We start from the raw sequence: 25378 nt of genomic DNA on the forward strand, positions 1-25378 counted from the left end.
TATATATATCTACATATTATTTGTATTAATATACTTATATAAACTACAATACACTTAATATTAAACACAATTTATTTTTCCATAATTAAAAGCAATACTAATTAATAATATACGATTTCAATTAGTCTTTTATTTATGAATCTTAAAATTGATGCTTGTTTTAAAGATTTCATTTTGATATTTCTTAAGATTCCCCTTAAGACACTCAACACGTTAAATCTCATTATTTGTTTCAGTTTCTTCAAAAAAATTGACTAATGTGTCCATTGCACCTTGAGATTGAGAGATTGTCGGCACTGATTTTGGTTCACTTTCACTTGTCATCATCACAATCATGGTCTTTGTTGAGCACTGCATCTACAATGTCAGTCTGTAGAAAGACCACTAGTTAACAAGTTGTCGTCGACTTGTACAAATTCATTGATGTTATCTGTATTAAAACTTACGTTGTTACGTAGCAACCTAAGAATAATAGTAAGTTGTTTTCTTTGTTTCCATCATCTTCATCCGCAATTGAAATTATTTGAATTTAATTTCGATTTCTTGAAGAAATTTGATATGGTTGTCGAAGTAACGTTGTCCCCCACACATCATTCAATAAATTTACAGCATCCAATATCAATACAGACTCATTAAGTTTCTGTTCTCTTTGACTGATTAGATGTAGAACTAGAAATCTTTTATAAAACCTTTCAAACTCTTGATTACATCTATGTTCATTAGTTGTAAAACTGATGTTGCATTGGGAGGCAGTAACACTAGCTTAATGTTAGACACATTTTTGAATCTGGGGATGTGCAAGACAGTTATAAACAATAAAATATTTTTATTCTGTTTGAATAGCTATTCCCAACATTTACGTATTGTCGAAAAATATTTGAAGTCATCCAAGCTTTCTTGTTCGCAGTGTAATTCACAGGAAGTTTCCTTACTTTTTTGAAACACAGAGGTTTTAACGATTTTCCGATAACAAACAGTTTTTTTTTTTTTATCATTTCCTTTCATATTTGCTCGTATGAGCACTGTCAAGGAGTCTGATTTTTTTACACCAACACATTTTTCCCCTTTGAATTTAAATGAATTGTCAGGTGACAAATTATAAAAAAGTCTTGTTTCGTTGGCATTGTAGATGTTTTCATCATTGAAATCTTTCCTCATTTCTGCCCAAACACGGTCAATCCATTCATTTGCCATTATTGGATCTGAGATCGAGATTCTCCACTAATTTTTCCATAAACAATGTCATGTCAGTTTTTAAACTGATCCAGCCAACCATTGTTACATACAAAATCGTTGTGTACAAACTGTTTAGCAAATTTTTCCACTTGAGCCTTCAAGATCAGACTGTCTATTGAAAATCCAGCACTTTTTTGTATAGTGAACCATTGAAGCAATGCTTCATCGACATTTGTAACCTCACACTTCCTAAATTTTTTTTTTCAGTTATGTTCTTTTCTAGTGCTGATATATAACATGTTTATTCTTCTACAATGTCAATACTGTTGAAAAGGACAAAGAAAACATTTTACACACCAACATTTTTTGCACCACGTTCTAACTCACAAATAATTTCGACTTTTTCGCGAATCAAGAGACACTTTCTTTTGTTAGTAGACATGTTTCCGAAGAAAGGATTCGTTTCCATCCAGATATTGAAAATATGTCCAGTAAGATTGGTAAAATAAAGTGCTTGACTGCCACCAAACACAACTGCCTTAATACAGCCCATGGCCCAAGGCATCATTATGGCCTGCAAGAGGCTCTACAAGCACATGTTCCTTGATGAGGAGATGGTAGTGTTGGAAGACAGAATAGATGAAGATAATGACAAAAGAGGAAGAAGAACGCCGGAAAATATCAAATCATACAATATCAAGTCTGCTATCTTCAACTGGGCCAATGCATGGAGGGACACTAAAAAGGGTAACTTTAGTGAATGGCTGGAAAAAAATCTTGCAAAATACAGATGGTGATATTGACTTTAAAGTATTAGAGCCAGAGAACTTTCGAACTGTGTTGAGCACAGCTGGAGAGATTGAAATAATGCAAGAAAATATCCAAGATTGGCTTGAATTGGAAGGAGGAGATCCTAGATTTCAGCTTCTGACAGAGGAAGTAATTGTTGCAGATGTTATTAAGGATTCTGCTATGGAAGAAGAATCAGATAATGAACTAGATGAACTGCAAGAATTTACAATTAAGAAGAAACTTCGCTCCGCAAGAGATGGTACTGATGCAGTAATCAATTATGTGGACTCTTCAATCAAAAATTGCAGAGGTATTACGAACACCTAAGAATTGTGAAGGAGATCCTAATTAAAGAACAGGCAACGGAGGTCTGTTCAGACAAAACTTGACTATTTCTTCAAACCTGCATTATTACATTCAAAAACAAGTACAACTTCTGAGTCTTCTATTGATGGATAAATATATTGTCTTTTTATAGTTTGTTAAATAAAGGCTCTACAGTGATTTTTTTTATTTATTTTAATCAGCACTATCTATACATTAAATTTTCCATTTATTTGAGTCCTAATTTTTTGTCTTTTAGGACTATCTTTTGCTTCGCTAATCTGGATTATTGCTTAATCCGGATACCCTCTCCCAATTAATCTGGATTAGCAGAATTACTGTCTTTAAAAAATAATAATAAATAAATAATTAAAATCCTTATTAATTTGGTCCTATAAAAATATAAATACAGAAAACTCATTCATCAATAATTTCTTTATAATAATTGCTATTGTATATAAGAAACCAAACAAATATTAAAATGATTGTTTGTTCAAAGTGAAATTTTGGATTAGAAAAAAAAAAAAAAAAAAAATCAACTCTATGAATAATCACACGCATGCATGCCCACACACAATGCATTTGTGTGTGCATCAAAACCTAAAAGTAAATAGGTCAGATTCCAGTGCCTTTTAATTAAAACAGCTATATATATATATTTTTTTTTTTTTTTCCCAGATCAAAAACAAAATTCAGAACATGTAAGATAAACAACTTTAACAAAGACTTTTGGGAATAATTTTAAAACTATCACAACAAACTGAAAATACAATTGATAACTGCATACTCACAATAAGACTCATGTAATAAAACCTTTGATGCAAAGACTTTTGGAGATAATATTAAAACTTCCACAATAAACTGAAAATAACAGTTGGTAACTGCATCCTCATAATAAGACTCAAGTAAATAAAACCTTTGACAAGGGCTATTTAGTGCACATAGATACTTCTAACGAGGTAGTCCAAAATAACTTTATCTAGGCATATTATAATACAAATTGACACTGTAATGCACAAAGAATTAATTGAATTAATGAAAAAAACAACCCATACAATGCAAAATGGAGATCTTCTTCATAGATGATAAACAAAACACTGAAATACACTAAAAAAGTACAAAAGAAAAGTCTGACAAGCATTTTTTGCAGTAGACAAGATAGAACAAAGCTGCTTTCATTCAATTGTCTCAGGTGCATACTACATTATGGGGTAACACAGCTTTGAGCATGGACTTCCATCCAACAAAATGTTTCAGCATAATATTTATAATCCCATCCACTCACATGTGGAAATTTGCACTGTAGATGAGATGTTATTAATAGATGACATACATGTTTAAAAAGAAAACAAAAGCAAGTTACAATATTTATATTTATTTTTCACTTAATAATACAAATGATGATAACAAATAATTTTAAGTTAAGTATTCAAAAAAATTAACAATACATTATGTGCAAACTTAAGAGTTAAATACAAGTGCTCTATCGTTTCTATTTGTTCTATCTCGTCTACTGCATGGAATTCTTGAACTAGCAATTGAAGTGTAAGCTGATCACGTAAAAAAAAAAAAAAAAAAAAAACAAGAGGACTGCTTCCTTTTTAGGAATAAAAAATTCTTTTAATTTGAACCTAATATCTACAATGTTAGCTCTTTGTATATAACCTATTTCACTGAAACCTGATTTCTGGCTGAATGACACTCGACCATTCAGATGAGAACAATTTAATTCAGGAGTGATAACCAAGGAGTCAAGATTTTTTTTATGAACAATTACCTATTATGATCTCTGAAAAAATTAAAGTTAAACGAATATTCACTCAAAACACTCACCCTTTGCTAGTCCTCTTAACCAGTGCTTTTTTTTGGGATGGTATGCAACGGTACAGCGTACCGGCATCTTTTGTGACATGTGACATTTGGAAGCAGTGCACTCCGAAATTTATAAATGGGCTCTTTTTATAAATGAAAGAGATACAATCTGTGGATTTCATGAATACCTAATTGAAAAGATGGTTTCGGAAGAATTGAAGCATTTGATGGACGCTCTGAGTACGATACCAATTTCATCGAGTGAATGTGAACAAGGATTTTCACAAATGAATCTGACTGCCAGCCCAACCAGAACTTCGTTGATGACAAAATCAGTTTCTTCACTACTGTTTCTTAAAATTGAAGGCCCACCGCTGATCCAACAAAATATGTCGATTTGTGACTGCTTCGGAAACGTCATTCAGCAACCAACACACAAAGAGGAAGAAAAGAAGTCGAGCACAGGGTGTCGGATGAGAACTGAATAAAAATTTGGAATATTCTACAGAAACTTTATTATGAAATTATTTTTACTTATTATTTTTAGGGTCCATAGTCTAATGATGGATCCTTATAATGTCACTCGGTTGTCCGTCTGTCACAGCATTGTATCGCTGGAACCACTCAACCTATTGACTTGAAATTTTGCATGTGTTTGTACATGATGTGAGACAACGTAACACCATATTGATCGTTGTTGACAAAAATTTGTTTGAGAAATGGGGGTAAATGTGGGGGGTGCAAAAATGTTTTTGACAACCTATAGCTTATTATGCACCATTGGAAAGAGTTCAGTGAGTAGGTTTAAAATATACTCTTAAAATATTTTTTTAATTAAAAATGGCAGCACCAGACAGAAAAATGTGAGTAATTTTTGTGTCCCCCCTCTATTTCCATTGCTAATGGAGCTAAAAATTTAAAAATCACATTAGCTATGCATTATTCAATGCTTATAGAGGGAAAACTATTCCGATTGAAATCTATCATTTACTTTTTGTGTTAAAATTAAAAAACAAATTTTTTATTGCACTTTGATAGCGCGCTTCTTTGTACTAAGTAACTCTCCTTTTGGTGACAAAAAGGTTGCTAAATAGTTAGTTAATAATTCTATAAAGGTCATTTATAAATGTTGCGACAAGAAGTATTTTTAACAATTTTCAAAGCTGGAGTTGTCCCGACAAGGAGGTACTCAGAGAGCCAGTGTTTAAGAGGCGGTGGTGGGGAGGCACCTGCACGGAGTCCTGCACGGCCCTCACCTGCCAGTATTCCCCCTCCCCAAGACTTTAATCGCTTCTCCAGGAAGAAGTCTGAGTCGCTTTTCCCACCCTTATCATTCACAACAACTGGAAAGACTCAAATAGACAACTTTTCATTTGTTCCTCAGTTTTAGGCCAAGCCAGGGTACTAGAAATTTTTTTCAGTTACCATAAAGCTCTCTATTTGAGATACAATACAAACGACCATTCGTGACTACAGACCCTTCATTCTGAGTGCCCGGCACTCAGTAGTTGACCGATTTATTTACTTATTTTACTCACATTTTACTTATCTTTTTATTTAAAATAAATAAATGCACAAGGCATAATACTTTAAGAGTTTGGTATCTATATAATATCGGTGTTTAAATACACCATAGATAACTCTTAATAAACTACAAAGTAGTTGTTGTAGGCATCATTTGCTCTTTCTCATATTGTGCTCTGCCTTCACGACGAGTTGCCATGATATTGCACTACTTCGAATAAGTAACTCTTCACTAATAGAGAAGGCTATTGTTACTTATTCTCAGTTGAGTACCACCACCCAGACAGCACTGTTTCACGGCTATTGGCCGATCATCAGTGGGTGGGCAGGTACCCTGGTAATGCAGACATGACGACCCAGTTGTGAAGTTAATCACACAATATGAGAGATGCCAAGAGGTGTAGATGTCAATATTTAAAATAAATAAATGCACAAGGCATAATACTTTAAGAGTTTGGTATCTATATAATATCGGTGTTTAAATACACCATAGATCTATATAATATCGGTGTTTAAATACACCATCATATTGTGTGATTAACTTCACAACTGGGTCGTCATGTCTGCATTACCAGGGTACCTGCCCACCCACTGATGATCGGCCAATAGCCGTGAAACAGTGCTGTCTGGGTGGTGGTACTCAACTGAGAATAAGTAACAATAGCCTTCTCTATTAGTGAAGAGTTACTTATTCGAAGTAGTGCAATATCATGGCAACTCGTCGTGAAGGCAGAGCACAATATGAGAAAGAGCAAATGATGCCTACAACAACTACTTTGTAGTTTATTAAGAGTTATCTATGGTGTATTTAAACACCGATATTATATAGATACCAAACTCTTAAAGTATTATGCCTTGTGCATTTATTTATTTTAAATATTGACATCTACACCTCTTGGCATCTCTCATATTGTGTGATTAACTTCACAACTGGGTCGTCATGTCTGCATTACCAGGGTACCTGCCCACCCACTGATGATCGGCCAATAGCCGTGAAACAGTGCTGTCTGGGTGGTGGTACTCAACTGAGAATAAGTAACAATAGCCTTCTCTATTAGTGAAGAGTTACTTATTCGAAGTAGTGCAATATCATGGCAACTCGTCGTGAAGGCAGAGCACAATATGAGAAAGAGCAAATGATGCCTACAACAACTACTTTGTAGTTTATTAAGAGTTATCTATGGTGTATTTATCTTTTTATATACTTGAGTAATAAATTTATGCTTAATAAACTGTGTTAATATACTAAATTTGTTGTTCTTATCCCAAAAACATTACTACTAAAGTAACAATATCAAGAAAAAAAAAATTTTTAGAGTACTTTTCATAGATTTTAATTTTCAATTTTTCCTGATAGCAAGGAATGAGTACCGGCACCTATTTTTTTTTTACAAAAAAAAAAGCACTGCTCTTAACTATCAACTACAACATCTGCTTTTTGAGCCCTTACAATAAGACATCTCTGAAGCCAAAAAAACTCATAATGAGAAGATAAAGCAGCTATTTAGAGAAATATTTGATTTTAAATATCAATTTATCAAAAAAAAGAGTTTTGTTTAATCCTTTTTCAGAAGATAACAGACAACTGTAACTTAATAATTAATTTTATTCATACATTACTCATATATCTCACAAAGGCATATTATTCACTTAACCTATCCTTACTGCAACATACACTAAAACTGTATGAAATAAGGGGGAGTTGTTAGAACTGTTCAGCAATTATCTGAATAATGTGTAATTATAGAAGTATACGTTAGTACTAGAGCATCATGTCTATAAGTAGCCAACTACTAGGTTGTTCAGAAATGGCATAATTTAAGTATACCTCATATACTTAAATCATATACTCAACCTTGAATAAGTAGCGCTTCGCCAATGGAGGACTACTGTTACTTATTCTCAGCGGATACCACCACCCAGATGGCACTGCTTCAGAGCTTGTTGGCTCCTCATCGGTGGGTGGGTGGGTGGGCAGGTAATCTGGTGTTGCAACGATGACAACCCAGTTGCAAAGTATAACTTCACAATATCAGAGATGCCTGATGGTTACAAGTAATTAAGATTACATAATATATTCAGTTAACTTCTATATAACCTGAGGCCCTAAATATATAACCTATTGCCCTAAATGTATTATGTAATGCGTAATACTAGAATAATAGCATGATTAATATTAATGCTATTAACAGCCGTTGTTTGTTTGTTATTTGGTTTTTAGGAGCATTAGCAACTAAGGCCATATTGCTACGCGAATATGCAGTGGTCATTCCCTGACCTTTCCGCATCCTCCATATTTGGTGGTGACGGGCTTGAACCCCGGTCTAATCAAGAAGCGTGTGCTACGCACTGCTGCTTCTCCCCACCTGGCTATGGAGGCGCCGCTATTAACAGCAATTAATCTTTTGTGCACAGAGGAATCACCCAAGCTACCCAAATTTAATCCAAATTTTTAAGCTTTTTTTTTTTTAAGCAGCATGTTCAACTTGTTTCACAAAGTTAAAGTAAAAAAAAATTGTTATGCTGACAAATCCCTATCCTTTATGTTATAGGACGGTATCCAATTTCCGTCAGAATTTTCAGTATTAAGTAAATGATGACAGGTCAAGAAAAAAACTAAATTAATGTCAATTAAGCCAACTCAAAAATTAGTCACTTGTCACTTTCCATTACATTCCAATGTCTACATGCTACTTTTAATAATAAATGTTCTTATGAGAATCTTGAGCTGATTTTAAAATACTGTTTTTTAGGTCTTGGTTGTATCAAAATTTTGACTGGGCTGTCTATGTATCATATCAAATAATTTATAATATCCCATAAATAAACAAATTTATTTTGCTTGGTATACTACACAAATAAGTATGTAATTAATGTATCATCAAAGGGGGGGGGGGCTCCATCTCCTTTACAATAACATCTTTGTCCCAATCCTGACTCGCAGCTTAGGCTTGAGTTGAACACTCACATTTGTCAGATCCTTCTCTCAGAATAACAAGAGCTTGTGAAACAGTGGCTACCAAAGCATTATGTCTACTAGCAGGAAAACTTCTTGCTGATCTGCTCGTAGCCAAGGCCTATCTAAGGTATGCCCTGAAGAGGGGTGTCCCTGACTGGCATCCGGTCATGCCCAGTTGGGCAGGCAGGCATTGCAGTGACTTTAATATCAAAGCGAAGAACAATCAGCGATGAATTGGAAGCCAAATGGCAAAACCAACGGCCCAATTCTGAGAAGGGTTGACATCTTTATGCCTTTATTCCCTCTGTTCAGACCATGGGTTGGCGACAACTGTGGCTCCAGTTTGGTTTGGCTGCTTACTGCATCCTGACCGGACATGCTGAGGTCGACACTGTCCCAATTAGGGCTTGTGACTTCAGATCTCTGCTCCTGTGGAGAGATAGACACCAGCCTTCACATTGTGCTTGGACCTCCAAGCAAGGCTGGAGGGAGGGAAGGGATGCTCACCCTCTCTCAATCCTCGTTAGTAGAGATTTGCAATGACAAAGATTATTATGACATGTTTGCCAATTTTGCAACTCACAGCTGAGAACTGGTTGCATATGGACGAAAGCCCAGGAAGCAACTAGGATGTGAGTTAATTCAAATGACAGAAGTCATAAATAAACAAAAATTTACTTTGCTTGGTAGACTACACCAATAATTATGTAATTAATGTATCATCAAAGGCCGGCTTATCTAATTTAATTGCAATAAATAAGACCTTGGTTAATGAGACTAAGAAAAACATGTTTCACTGAAAAATAAAAATTTGTTTCCATTACAAAGACTTAAATGTAACTTAAAAATTAAATACTTGGAAAATACCTTTATTGCATATAAGTGCTCAGTAAATTTTAGAACTATGAAAATGCCTCTACTGAACCATTGACAACATTTCAAGAAATGTGGTTTAAGACATTCCTTTTATAGAATTAATAATTTATTAATAAAAAATGTTGTTCAGAGACTCCTTGCATTCTAGGTGGGAATTTGGTAATTTAGACTACAGGCAATATTTCAAACCCAGTTTAACAGTTTTACATTCATGGTTTGAAAACTTTGTATTTCTTATTAAAAAACAAATTAAATTACATTTACTCAGCAGCTATCTCATTCAATATTTTCTTCTTCTTTGTCAATAATTTAAAAATATTCAGAATTCGGGGATACAATCTTGTTCCTTAACCCGGGAATGAGATGCCCTTTGAAAGAATCCAACAATAATACTGCCCTCCTTTCTATGAGAACACCAGGCCACCTATTCCAGATGACTAAAATCATCAGCTATTTTGTTATCTAGCACTTTTCTTGCATGATATTAGTAACCCATTACCAATATCATGGTAACCCATTGTGAAGTACTGTAAAGTACAATGGTAGTGGTTGTAACCCAAACACTACCAATGTACTTTACAATAACACCTATATATATAGGTGGTATTGTAAAGGTGGTGGCAGTTGACCATTAGTCCGTATTCAATAATCACACTAACGCTTCACCAATGGAGAAGACACTCTGTTATTTATTCTAGGCAGATACCACCACCCAGACAGCACCATTCTGGGGCTTGTTGGCTCCTCTTCAGTAGGTGGGCAGGTACAGGTACCTTGGTGATGCAATGACGACAACCTAGTTATGAAGTATAACTCCACAATATGAGAAATGCCTAGTGGTATGCAAGTAATAAAGATCAAAAAGCACTTTAGGGTTATAAGCCTCGGGTTGCAAAATAGTTAACTGACATATAAGTTAACTAGGAGTTGACTAAGTAACTAGGAGTTGACATCATTAAATACATCTCATATTGTGAATACCTTCACAATGAGTTACCATGATATTGCACTACCTTGGTCGCCTCCGTAGCCAGGTGGGAAGGAGCAGCAGCAGTGCGTAGCACACGCTTCTTGATGAGACCGGGGTTCGAGCCCGTCACCACCAAATACGGAGGATGCGGAAAGGTTAAGGGAATGACCACCGCATATTCCCGGAGCAATATGGCCTTAGTTGCTAATGCTCCTAAAAACCAAATAAGAAGAAGCACTACCTTGAATAAGTAATGCTTCACCAATGAGTACTTACTTATTCTCAGCAGATACCATCAAGGAGCCAACCAATGAGGAGCTAACAAGCTCTGAAACAGTGCCGCCTGGGTGGTGGTATCCAGGATTATAGGAAGTTTTCTTTTAGCCAGTGAATTGTTAATTGTTGAAATAAGTTGCCTCCATGAGTGACTGAAGCTGACAACTAGAGGAAATTCAAAGATCAGCTGGACAGATACCTAAGTGAGAAGGAAGTCAAACAGCTTGTTTATTATTATTATTTTTTTTGGCCAGTGTATCAAAAACCTAGGGCTTCCTTGCACCATACACTAATAATAATGTCAATAAAAAAATTTTATACTGCTTTTAGGGAATACATTTCAGTATATTGTGTAAGGGATGTCTGATACATTTTCATTTAATACTTAAATTATCATTTACTTTTTATATCCTTAAATCATTTAAAAGACAAAAAACTAAACCCCATTAATTTAATCTATTTTCAGTATGTTACTCACTACAGGCAAGCCAATCAGCAGTCTGTCATATATTGCTTTAATTTTTTCAGAGGCCTTCTGTGCTTCAGCTTCAATTTTTGCTACCACACTTTCAACATTAGTATCAAAATCTTCCAATATCATCTGTTTTATTGTCTTCTGGTCTTGTCTAGGATCAATGTTCTCCTGATTAGTTATTTCCTTTCTTGAAGATTTATTTCTCCTTTTGCTTTTGTAAGGCATTTTCTTGAATCTTTAAAAGAAGGTGGGTGTTACACACATCTGAATATATTTATAGGTCAAAACACAAATTAAATATAAATGTATATACAAAACATCAAAAAATTACTTAAAGATGCAAATATGAAATAACTTCCCAGTTTTCTGTATGCCATTATTTTATATTGCAAAAAAAGTACAAAGACTGGAATATTCAGAAAACAGACAAAGAGACAAACAGAAAAAACTACAATCCTCATAACTAGGATTGTAGCACACCTGAAAAGTAATCATTGCATTATTTATTTATTATTTTTTCTGAAAAACAGTTACAATTGCCCTATAAATGACTTCTTTTGGAACCATATTTCCTGCCACTGTGAGGTCTGCTGTTTAACATTTCTGAACAAAATACATTTGGGAAGTCTCCCACCTTCCCAATTTATTCTGAATTGATTCAGAAGCAGGAGTCACCATGCCAGAGTCCCCCACCCACTAGCCAAGCAATATTATCTGAACAACATATAAAGTGCTTCTTTTGCTAGATTGCAAAAAATCTTTTTTTTTTTTGCATGCGTTTTGGTAATATCAAAGCTCCACTTTCTAATAGTGGGGGTCAAGTGGAGAGGGGAAGTCTTATTCCCCTGTTCAGCTAAGTGACTTTACTAAGGTACAATTTCATTTTGAAACTTCAGATTCTGAATACATTTCTTTCCCCCTCCAATTGTTTGCAGCTAACATTTTTGACTTTGCTTTTTATCAATGTGCTTCAGATTCTTTATAATTGAGTTTTAATGTGTGTGTGTGTGCATGTGTTTACAAATACTACCAGTGTACTTTACAATACCACCTATATATATATATACAGTAAACTCCCACTATTCGCGGGGGTTACGTTCCTGAGAAATGCCGCGAATACCGAAAACGCGAATACTGAGTTATGGCTCCCATAGTAATAAAGGGGTTTCGTTCCAAAGTATGAAATATATAAGAAAAACTAGTCTAAAATTTTGTCTATGTATGTATTATAGGTACCTTCATAATATGACTATGTACGTAGACAGTACATAGTGAAATGCAAGCATATGGCATCGTAATGAAAATAAGAAACAGTTTAATATTAAATGTAATATTTATTAGAAATTTCAAACTAGCGCCTTTGCTAGCTAAAAAAACTTATCCCGCCAGTGCTATCACCAGTTTCACTAAAGTGTTGATAAAGGAGTTTTGCCTTTTCACGAATAATGAATGAACTTAACGGAATTTTATTTTGAGTTCGGTCTTCTATCCACAGATTTAAAGCTTTTCCATTTTTTCTAATTTAACATCACGAGTTACAGAGCAAATTTTTGAAGCAATTAGCGCGTTTTCACGGACACTATGACGGATTTTTTTCTTCCGATTTCTTAATTGATCGTATCGTTGACTCATTGATTTTATAATGTTTTGCCACTGAGAAGACCACTTTCACCATCAGAAATTTTGTCTAATAACTCAATTTTATTTGCCAATGTCATCACCTTCTTTGATAATTTCGCATTCACATTTCCCCAAGGTGGGAAGGAGCAGCAGTGCGTAGCATACGCTTCTTGATGTAGACCGGGGTTCAAGCCCATCACCACCAAATATGGAGGATGCGGAAAGGTCAGGGAACGACCACCGCATATCCCGGAGCAATATGGCCTTAGTTGCTAATGCTCCTAAAAACTAAATAACAAACAACAACATCACATTTCCCTTGTTATTCGTAGCCATATTTTTGTATCGGTTAGAAAGAACCTGTCCACAATAAAGTCACTTTCTTCCATTAATACACTCGAAAAAGTCTGTTTTACACTGCAAAATGGTAGATTTATCAATTTTGTAAGCATATCAATTTATAAATTTATTCAATTTTAAAAGCATATAAATTTAAAAACAATGAAACCTTCCATGCCAAGTGCATAACACATACTGAACAAGGATTAGCGAGAAACATCCACACTCGCGATTTTGTCACTCCTCTCCCTCACCCACTGAGTGCTGTTTTGACTGGGAAAGATAATTTTAGCCACGTCCATGTTTTTTTATGGTGGAAAATGTTCATGGCGCTTTAAAATTCACTTTTTTTGGGTTTCATTTTATGTTAAATCAGCGACCGCGAATACAGATACCGCGAATAGCGGGGATTTACTGTATATATATATATATATATATAGGTGGTATTGTAAAGGTGGTGGCAGTTGACCATTAGTCTGTATTCAATAATCATACTAATACAGTAAACCCCCGCTATTCGCGGGGGTTACGTTCCTGAGAAATTCCGCGAATACCGAAAACGCGAATACTGAGTTATGGCTCCCATAGTAATAAAGGGGTTCCGTTCCAAAGTATGAAATATATAAGAAAAACTAGTCTAAAATTTTGTCTATGTATTATATGTACCTTCATAATATGACTATATACATAGACAGTACATAGTGAAATGCAAGCATATGGCATCGAAATGAAAATAAGAAACAATTTAATATTAAATGTAATACAGTATTTATTAGAAATTTCAAACAAATCTTTCAAACCAGCGTCTTTGCTAGCTAAAAAACTTATCCCGCCAGTGCTATCACCAGTTTCGCTAAAGCGTTGATAAGGAGTTTTGCGTTTTCACGAACGATGAGTGGAATTTAACGGAATTTTATTTTGAGTTCAGTCTTCTATCCACAGATTTAAAGCTTTTTCCATTTTTTCTAATTTAACTTCACGAGTTACAGAGCAAATTTTTGAAGCAATTAGCGCGTTTTCACGGACACTACGGCGGATTTTTTCTTCCGATTTTTTGATTGATCGTACCGTTGACTCATTGATTTTATAATGTTTTGCCACTGAGGAGACACTTTCACCATTAGAAATTTTATCTAATAACTCAATTTTATTCGCTAATGTCATCACCTTCTTTGATATTTTCACATTTCTCTTGTTATTCGTAGTCATATTTTTGTAGGGGTTAGAAAGAACTTGTCCACAATAAAGTCACTTTCTTCCGTTAACACACTCGAAAAAGTCTGTTTTACACTGCAAAACGGTAGATTTATCACTTTTGTAAGCATATCAATTTATAAATTGATAAATTTATTCAATTTATAAACATATAAATTAAAAGCAAACGACGAAACCTTCCATAACAAGCGCATAACACATATTGAACAAGGATTAGCGAGAAACATTCACGCTCGCGATTTTGTCACCCCTCTCCCCTCACCCACTGAGCGCTGTTTTGACTGGGAAAGATAATTTTAGCCATGCCCATGTTTTTTTATGGCGGAAAATATTCACGGCGCTTTAAAATTCACATTTTTTTAGGTTTCATTTTATATTAAATCGGCGATCGCGAATACGCGAAACCGCGAATACAGATACCGCGAATAGCGGGGGTTTACTGTATTTGTAAACATTTTGATGTTCATCTTTTAATTGTATAAAGTATTTATTACTCACATAATTAACAAATGGCAAGGAGAACAAAAAGTACACCAAAAATGATGGCGGGCAAGGACCAGCTGGAAGTGAGTAGCCCTTCAGTGAAGTTAACCTTATGGATTTGATGTCAGAGTTAACCGATTCTGACTGGAAAGAAACAGGTAAAGAGAATATGTCACAGGTGTCCAATTTGTTAGAAAATCCTAATACATTTGTATATGTGAAAGTTTACAGCATATTCCAGGTTAAAAGGGGAGCTCTTTTTTGCCTTTCTACTCTAGCACACTAAGATTTTTGGTTTCAGGGTGTTTCATGTTATACTAACACTGGATTCAAATGTCCATTCTTCTTTATGGGGTGTCAAAGGAAATGAAGGATTTTTTTCTCCATCTTATGTTGGAACATTTTGAAAATTGCTGATCACCTGCTAACCTATTTATCAATATACTGGGATACTTATATAGATTTAATGGTTTGTACTACTTTTCTCCTTCATACAGCAAGAGAATAGATGATTCAAATTGATGGACCTAGTGATCCCTGTTGCATCATCTTTGTGATGGGAGACAAAACATGTTAAATTAGACTGATCACATCTTCCATTAAGTCAGTAAGTTGGGATATTTTTGATTTAAAATTTTTTGAAAATATAAATAGTCTGATGGACTGAGAATTTTGTATGGTAACGTGGAAGGTTGATAGTGTGCTACAAATTTTAAATGAAGCTTCTGAAAGTTCACTGAGAATGGATGTAAAAAACTGTCATGGTGAAATTTTGACCAGAATCAAGATAACTGTGATCCTTGGACATCTGTGTACAAAAGTATTTTTAAGACTATTAGTTGGCTTCAAACTACGCAGTTCAATATTAGCCAAGTTCTTCCCTAAGATCAGAAGACTGGAGTTACAATAATTCCAACCTAGACTAACCTTTCTCAACCTTTTTACCATGAAGGAACACTTGAAATAATTTTCAGGTCTCAGGGAACCCCTGTATAAATATTATTACATCTATAGCTCATGGTATGTTAACGTGATCAGTAATTTGTAGATATAATAATCCAATAATAATTGTCAATGCTCCTTTGAGTAGAGAATGACATTTTTCTGTGAATCTGTTTATTTTTGACAACTTATTAGCCTACTCTTTTTGTGTGGTTTCCCCCTCCCCACACAAAGATATCAACTGTAATGCAAGTCAGTAGTGTAGGTAGAGGAAACTCGTTTATCCCTTTTTTAAATTTTTAAATTTTAACCAACCTTTAAAATTTAAAGGTTGGCTAAAAAATGAATTTTTTAGCCCTTTCTTGAAAAAAGAAAAAAAAAAACAGGTAGTTAAGATTAATTTAGCCTACCTTTCTTGAAATTAATACCTTTCTTTCCTTTTCATAAATTTTAAAAACTCATAAAAAAGTTCTGTCAAATAGCTGGCTTAAGCCAAAATGGGATTTAATTTTTCTAAAGGTAGGCTTGGTAGATTTGATTTAAATAAAGGTTGTAAATTGATTAAAATTTACAATTTGTCAATAACATTAAAATTTTAATTAATGCTATTGACAACATGAAATTTTTTGATAATGTTGAATAGTAGAGCTACCAAAACCATAAGCCAAAATAATATAAATAAAATATAGCCTAAGACACAATTTTATGCAAAACATTTGAAAAACGTTTTCATAGTGAGTGACATGATCAGGCTCAAATATAGGCCTAGCAATTACAAAATTATTATACAAGTGTTGATTTCTTGATCTCTTTTATAGGCCTATTATACATAAAAAGTGTTATTTTTGAAACTGAAAATAAAGAATGAAATTTACTTGTTTAATGTGAAACCTGGCTTGTTTTCTGCTGCAGAAATATTCAATTGTGGGTTGAACTTGAGATAAGCACACACACGGATTTCATCTTCAACTGAAATGAAACGATTTCTGTCCTTGCTCTTGATGCTTTTTAAACAAGAAAAAGCTTGCTAACATATGTAAGAAGTTGAAAGTTGCAGCAAAATGTTCATTGCTTTTCTATGAATGGCAGGATACTCTTCTTTCAAAGAAATCCAGAAGTTGTCTAGGGGCAGATCAGGAAATACCATCTTCAGTGTACAATCAGACTGCAGCTCACAAAGTTCTTCCTCTTCTCTCAAAGTCAAATTCTCAGGCTGAACAGTAGATTCACGGAAAGGGTCCCTCACCCAATCATACACTTGTGTTTGAAAGGGAGGAAAATACTGCTCAATTTTGTTCTGCAATTCTTCCAGGTGGTTTTCAATAAGACTTGAGACTTGCTGATACCCTTCCTCAATCTTAAGCCCAAGCAGTGGAAACATTTCAAGATTTCCTTTTGCAAATATGATTTTTCCAAAGATTCAGTTTCCTTTTAAATCCAAGAATCTTGTGGTTTTAGAAATCTTAGATTTGAACCAGCTGTAGACTAAACTATTGACACTGGCTTCCCACCCCTCCAAGGCCTTGATGGGAGGGAAATGTACCAGTTCAAAAACATTGGTGTCATGTAGAAAGGACAGGGCTTTTTCCTGGTACTCAGATTGATCTAGAACTACAGTGCGACATCCCTTGTTGGCTGGCAGAATGACAATGATGTCATCTCCCTTAAGCGAAATGAGGGCGGTAAGCTAGAGGCGACAATACGAGCACGTTGCAAGATTGATGCAGCTTTGAAGCGAATTTCATTGGCATTTTTTTCGGTTAAAGACGCCTCTATTCCCATGGCGAGTTGTGTGTTGTTTGTTTGTAGGCATAATGCATCTATGGTGATGTTAAATACATAGTTATATCTGTATAGATGTTATTCAAGTTTATACTGCATTGTACAGTTTTATCTGTTTAAGGAAACCAAAAATTTTGGTTACGTGTGGCGTCTGCTAGGAGGTCAGAAAAACTGAAAGACGTGTTCGTCGTGGAAAATGAGGTAAACACAGCTTGTCAATCAGTACTGTATTCAGGGCAATCAATAAGTACATACTGGACAGTGAGTTGAGTGTTGCACCCTGAGCACTGTGGTGGGTCAGTGCCTGGAGGAAGATAAGAGATGTGTCAGGTACGTATAACCTATTCATAGTGAAGCTAATACTACTTTATGTCTATTCTCACGTATACTTGATTTCCAAAGCCTGAGATTTTTCTTTATACGGAGAAGCTTGTTACCAACTTGATTTTGCCAGATGTGTTGTCATTGCTCAAGGCTTCGCTTCTTTATAATTAACTGCTACATATCCTGTTGATCAACTCTTTATGCTAAAGAGTTGATCAACAGGATATGTAGCAGTTTTGGCAGCTAGGTCAGCACGTTCATTTCAAGCAATTCCAACATGAAAAGGGATCCAACAAAAGAGAATTTTTTTTTGTTCTTATTTAACTTGGTCATGGTGTTCCAAATGTGTATGAATAAGAGGTTATGATGATTTTTATTCTATTGTACAGCTTGGATAGCACTAATTAAGTCTGTGTAGATAACACTATGCAAAATATTTGTTGAGAAGGTGAAATTTAATTATATATAGATATAATATAATAGAGTTCTGCAGTGTAGCTACTGCATTCAATGGGGAGTTTCTTGGCTATGGGAAGGTTGGGAAATACTCCTGCTGCACCAACATGTGCATCAGTTTTAGATCAGTCTGAGTAGATTGACGTGTACTCTGTATGCTGGGTTCTCAAGGCAGCATGCATTTGCAGTATGTTCTGTTGGGGTAAGCTGTGTTTCCCCAACGATGTGAGTGAAAGGTTGCTCAGCGGTATGTGATACATCCAAGGAGGAATTGTATGCAAAGTGGTAGGCTGTATCTTGCTAAGGTCAATTTGCCAGTCACTGAGCAAAGAATGCAGGTGTATCCCTGTTAATGGGTTTTTTGATGGGTAGGCTCTGTAAAGGTTCTCCCATTTGGGCAAGAAAAGACTATTCCGAGTAGGGTTGTCCGGTTGCCTTTTGCTGTGTAGTTTAACAGAAGCATTTGTCTGTGTAGATGTAAAAAGGTTTCAGCTGCTTCAGCATATATGCAGTGGACTGGCGATGTACGGAACGGCCCTAGTGCAAGACAAAGAGAACTGTGGTGTACGAAATCAAGCCAACGTAAGGCACTTGGTCTAGCAGAGCTGTAGACCACAGAGCCATAGTCTGGATGTGATTGTATTAATGCATGATACAAATGCAGTAGCAAAAACGGTCGGCTCCCATGTTGTGCCAGATAATACTCTTAAGATATTTAGCTTCTTAAGGCAAGTAATCTGGAGCTCTTTTATATGTTGGTGGAAGGTAAGTTTTTAGTCAAGAATCACACCAAGGAAGCAGACACTAAGAACCACTGATATGATTTGACTTTCTATGTGAAGTTCTGGGTCTGGATGTAGGTTACGCTTTCTACAGAAGTGTATGCCAACAGTCTTTTGGACAAGAGGTGAAAACCATTGTTTAGTGACCATTTTACAATTTGTTGATGGCACCTTACAACTGTCTTTCTACCACTCGCATATTAGGCAAATGGCAGAAGACACTGAAGTCATTGGCATACAGGGTAGTGGATACTGTTTGTGGTAGATCCTATGTTGTGGAGTTCATTATTATGCTAAATAGGGTGGCACTTAGTACTGAACCTTGTGGAACCCCTTCTTCCTGGATAAAATTTAAAAATAACTGATTGTTTAATCTAACTTGAAATGAGCGATAGCATAGGAAATTTCTGATAAACTTTGGCAGGTGTCTGCGTAGTCCTAGATCGTATAGGTTTGCATTATGTCATACCTCCAAGCTGTGTTAAACGCTTTTTCCATGTCAAAGAGAACCATAACACGGTGTTCTTTTCGTACAAAAGCATCATGGATGTTTATTTCTGCCCTGATCATCAAGCATGGATCTACCATCACGGAAACAATATTGTACCGGGTAAAAAGGCTGTTTGGGACTAGAAACCGGGTTTGGCAGGTATTGATAATTTTTTCCAGGACTTTGCTCACACAGCTGGTGAGTGCAATATGTCGGTAATGTTGTAGATTTGCAGGATCTTTTCCTGGTTTTTGAAATGCCTAAACATAAGTGTGATGCCATTTGTCTGGGAAGGTATTCTCTTTGAAATTTCTATCATAAAAAAAAGTAATAATGTCTTAAGGGCTGGTTCAGTAAGTTGTACTATCATGATGTAGTGTATTCCATCTGGTCCTGTTGCACTGAGTTTGGTGGTGTGGCTAAAGCATGATGCAATTCTGTCACTGTGAAAGGGAGATTGTATGCGGCACTAGATGCTGATTAAATGCTTCTCAAGCTGCACCTTGTGTACCTGAAAATGAAGTGTGTAAGATGTCGTGGCTGTGATTTTCACGAACGATTCACCAATGCATTTGCAATCTCCACTGCTGTTGTAACATCACAACCATTTACAGTTAGTATGGGAAGGTTGATGAATGGATGTTTTGAGTACGTCATATTTTGGCCTATATAGTTTGCATTTTTGTAGTTCTTGTAATTGTGGAGGCAAAACATCTCCATGCTTCCATTTTGCTGGTCTGCCTAGTAGTTTTGCTTTTGCTCGAACATGTTTAAAGTGGATGAGATTTGCAGTTGTTGGAAACTTCCTGAAGACGTTCCATGCTTTGTTCTTTTCTTTTTTAGCTGCGCTGCATTCATTATTCCACCAAAATTTCAAGCATGCTAATATTTTGTTAGATTGTTTAATTGCTTGGTCTGCTGCCTGTAGTATTTTATTATGTTGTTGTTGTTTTGGTTTTTAGGAGCATTAGCAACTAAGGCCATATTGCTTGGGGATATGCAGTGGTCATTCCCAGACCTTTCCGCATATTCCGTATTTGGTGGTGACGGGCTCGAACCCCAGTCTAATCAAGAAGCATGTGCTACGCACTGCTGCTCCTTCCAGTATTTGATTAGATATATATTCTGTGGCCAAGTTTATGGATGTTTGCTGGACCTGTCTTTCTTCCAATATTGCTAATTATTTATATATATCACATTTCACTTTGAAAAAGTTCCATTTGACAGTTCTGTTAGAAAAGTGGGGGATGTTTCTATCAATCTGGCATATCGCTGGGTAATGGTCACTACCCAGTGGATTGCTATGAATAGTCCATCTAAATAGAGGATATATGGATGCTGAGCATAGATAGACATCAATAGCTGAAGTAGATCCTGTACATAAATGGGTATATGTGTACACGCCATTATTGAGAGTAATCAAATTGTGCTAGTCTATAACTTTTCTATAATTTTTTTGTCCTCGTTTGTTCATGTTTTTATTTCCTCATAACGGATGATGACCATTGAGGACCCCTAGAATGAAGTAAGGTTGAGGAAGTTGTACCACTAGTTCTTCTAAGTCGGTATAAGCTTATATTTTGATTAGGAGGCAAGTATAATGAGACGATAGTCAAGTCAAAATTAACGTTGACTCGCACTGCAACTGTTTGTTTGTTATTTGGTTTTTAGGAGCATTAGCAACTAAGGCCATATTGCTCCGGGATATGCGGTGGTCATTCCCTGACCTTTCCGCATCCTCCGTATTTGGTGGTGACGGGCTCGAACCCCGGTCTAATCAAGAAGCGTGTGCTACGCACTGCTGCTCCTTCCCACCTGGCTACGGAGGCGCCGCACTGCAACTGCCTCAAGGTTTGGAGGGTATATGAGCATTGATTATCAATGCCACAGCTCCATGCGCCCGATTGTTAGGGTTGTTGTTGTTGTTATTTAGTTTTTAAGAGCATTAGCAACTAAGGCCATATTGCTCCGGGAATATGCAGTGGTCATTTCCTGACCTTTCCGCATCCTCCGTATTTGGTGGTCACGGGCTCGAACCCTGGTCTAATCAAGAAGCGGGTGCTACACACCGCTGCTCCTGCCCACGGAGGCGCCTGTTAGGGTTGTGTACAACACGATCTTGCCAATGAATTATATAGTTCCGGAGAGGAACAGTTATATGTGGGGTTAGTTTGGTTTCCTGAAGGCAGAAAGCAATGGGAACATATTGTGTGAGGAGATCTTGGAGATCTTAAATTACTGCAATATCCTCTACAGTTCCACTGCAGAAATACAAGTATTATTTGGGTTTAGTAGAACCCTCGATTTGTTTTCAGGGGCTGAAGGTTTGTTTCGCTCTAAAGTATGGTTTTCCAGTATCCATATCCTCATCAGTGAATATTCTAGTCTGTGCTCATCTTGCTGTGAGCTATCTTCTAAATCCAGGCAATCTGTTTGGTTTGTTTGCATCAGGATTAGTAGTTACTTTAGTGTTTTGCTGTGGGGAGGCACTTGGTTGTACAGTAATTGGAGTGTTTATGGCTTTACTTTGTTTGCTAGTCATTTGGTTTACTGATACGGTAGCCAATACTGACCTTGCCTGCTGAGATAGCAATTCGCTTGGTGATATGATTACCACAGTTTGGGTTGCGATTGATATGTCTTTTTGTTGTTTGAGCATAGGTTGGTTTCTTAGTATTTAGGGCTGGTAAAGATTTTTGGTCTCTTGATATTGTGTTCAATTTTGTATCGCGGTATGTGTTTTTCGAGTTTCCAAAGGGGACACTCCTTAGAAAAATACCGGATGTGCTTCTCTGCAGTTTGGACAACTAGGTGTTGTAGCTGTGCATTCAGTGTTTGTGTGCACAGTGGATCTACATGCAGCACAGGCAGCTGCTCCTCTGCAGACTGTCTGTTAGTGCCTAAACTTCTGGCACTTTTAGCTGTGCAAGGGGTTTGGAATGTACACTCTAACACAGCAGTTAAGATAGCCTGCTTTGATCACTGTTGGTGGTTTAAAGTTATCAAAAGTGAGTATTACGTTCTGAGTAGGAACAAGTATGCGTCTTTCTTTGTCATTATCCTTCTGACATTGATGACTCCTCGATTTTTCAGTTCTTGTTTTAACTCTTCATCTGAAACATTCATGAAGTGCCATTCCGTGATGACACCTCTTAACATGTTCAGAGAAACGTGTGGTGAAACTGTAACAGAAATTCCACCAAACGTTTTTAGTTTCATAGTTGCTCAGATTGTTGAGCAGTGGGAACTTCAACCAGTAAGTCTCCTGATCTTAAGCGCAAACTGTCTTGGGGGATACCTATTATGCTTTCTAGGCATTTCGGCACCAGAAATGGTGCGAGTTTGCCAATAGGTTGTTCTTGGCTCAAGTGAATAATAGGGAAAGTTGGAGTTCTGATTCTGGCTAGTCAGTCTTTTGACATTTAGCTGCAACAAAATCAGTCTCCAACTGTTTTCACCCTGTAAGGGTTTCAATCTATGCACCCAGTGGATTTCTGGGTTTTAGAAACTGCTTGCTCCATTTCGTCCTGGAAGGGAGAGCTTTCCCCCTGCAGGTTACTGGCCCCGCCACGTGGAAGGAGCAGTGACCAAGCAGTAGTAGGTTAGTAAAACAAAAAATTAAGAGAAGAAAAAGGTTACTTTTCCTTTTGATCTAGTAAAGTGCTTTCTTTACTGAATGAATTGAGTGTTAATGTAATGCCAAAAATAAGGAAACAGTTTTATTTCACCAAGAAAGAGTGCTAATTTACTGGAAAAGACACTTGATCAAAAAATTGCTTGGCACCTGGGGCCAGCAAGTTGTGTGATGGGAGGACTTCAAGGTAATACTGCAAAATTCAGCCCAAGGGCAAGAAGCTCCACCTGTTCCCTAGATAAGTGCTTGCTGCTTAGATTCAGGATGAAGCAAGAGTGACTGACTGTGGGGCCTGTGTGGGTGGTTCGCAGTGTAGGCTTCTCAAAGTAAGCTGTTGAACTTATCTTGTTGCTGCAAGTGATACAAGTTAGACTCGTGGACTGCCTGAGAGAATAAAGTTTGATTGACACCAGAAAAGGTTGAAAAAGAAACCAAACTTTTAAATTCAAGGGTGTTTACGGCCTTGCTGACAGGCTCTCTGGAGATCTTGATGTAAGTAGCCAATCCAAATCTACATGGTCTTTAAGCCAAAGCTGAGGCAGACACAATCCATATGATCATGAGATGGGTGCCTTGTAGTGAAAACCTTTTGGAATAATGCAGTGAGACTTGCAACAGTGGGCAAAGCGAGGGTGCTGTCTGTATCGGGCTGTGGAGATGAAAGTTTTCTGTAAAGTATCTAAGAGAAGGACAGCTCTTGTAAGAAAGGAATGTAGGAGAAATTAACCTCCAGTGACACAGACAATAACTCTACTCACTGGGAGTAGTGAAGTTCTCTTTAAATAGGGTGGTCTTATTTATTGAAGTGTGATGTATTTTGGGGTGTGTGAAATTTTAATATTTTGCTGAACTTAGTTATCGCTTTTGGCATAAAATACTTCTGTGTGGAAGTTTGAGTTTAAGAATTAGGAAATGCATATGGGCTTTTAGCTTTGGAAGCACCTTGAAGTCTAAAAATGCATTTCCCCCCCATCAAACTTATTCTGTTCAGAAAAACCCAGAGCATTAGCATTAGAAGAGGGACACAATGCAAGAAAACAAGCTTATGCAGCAACAACAAAAAAAAAAAAAATAAAGCTCCCATTTCAGCCCTCTGTTTGTTCCAAATATCTGTCCAGTTCAGCCTTAAATTTATTTAGGCTATCAACTTCCACAACAAAAGATGGAAGTCTGTTCCACCAATCAACAACCAGCTGGCTAAAGGTAAAATTTCACACATCTATGCTGCAACTGTCTTTCCTCAATTTGAATTTATGCTCTCTCAGGTGATTATTCTGAGCAAGAGGAAGATTCCCATCGGCATTGAGCATGCTCAAACCATTCAAGGCTTTATATACTTCAATCAGATCACCTCGCAGGTGCCTAGTTGGCAAAACACAGTAGTCTGCAAAACTTAAACCTTTGTTCCATTCACTAGTTTTTTGTCCTTCTCTGTACACATTCCAACAGCTCTACACCCTTCTTAAAATGAGTCCTCCAGACCTGTATACAGTACCTCAAGGTTTGGCCTGACTATTGCCTTATACAAGGGGATAATCGCCTCCTTATCTCTGCTAGGAAAAATTCCTGTATATCATTGACAAGACACCATGAGCTACTCTTGCAGCCCATCTGCACTGCTCAGAAAACTTCATATCTGCCTGCAAAATTACCTCCAGGTCCTTTTCATTCTCTACCACTGTCAGTGTAGTACCACAGAGTTGATACATTGCTCTGGGGTTACTGTTTCCCATATGTAGTACTTTACATTTGTCAATGTTAAACTTCATTTGCCACCTCTCAGCCCATCTGTTCAACCTTTCCAGATCCTGTTGCAGCAGCATAGCATCAGTAGTGTCCTTAACAACCCTGCCATCCTTTGTATCGTCTGCAAACTTGGACATTAAGCTTGATATACCTATCATTTATAAATACAGAAAACAACAATGGACAACACTGAACCCTGAGGGACTCCACTAATAACATTAGTCCACAATGAGCTGTGTCCATTGATTACCACTCTCTGTCTTCTCCCTCTCAACCATCCCTTTATCGATAGCAGCAATTTGCCTCCAATGCCACACTGCTCCAATTCGTGCAGCAGTCTTCCATGTGCAGCAGTATCAAAAGCCTTTCTAAGATCCAAAT

The 25378-nt window shown here is 36.5% G+C and overlaps 1 protein-coding gene across 1 annotated transcript in view; it reads right to left on the reverse strand.

Annotated features, from left to right (window-relative positions):
* LOC150079124 (uncharacterized) overlaps positions 1–25378 on the reverse strand; it is a 243579-nt gene that overhangs the window by 181364 nt on the left and 36837 nt on the right. Inside the window, exon 2 of the mRNA XM_090383381.1 lies at positions 11188–11419. Within this exon, the coding sequence (XP_090239507.1) occupies positions 11188–11409 (222 nt within the window). The 5' untranslated portion in view covers positions 11410–11419. The remainder of the gene's footprint in view (positions 1–11187; positions 11420–25378) is intronic.

This window comes from Mastigoproctus giganteus, chromosome 10, assembly GCF_048544385.1.
Source record: "Mastigoproctus giganteus isolate SK-2022 chromosome 10, ASM4854438v1, whole genome shotgun sequence".
NCBI lineage: Eukaryota > Metazoa > Arthropoda > Arachnida > Uropygi > Thelyphonidae > Mastigoproctus > Mastigoproctus giganteus.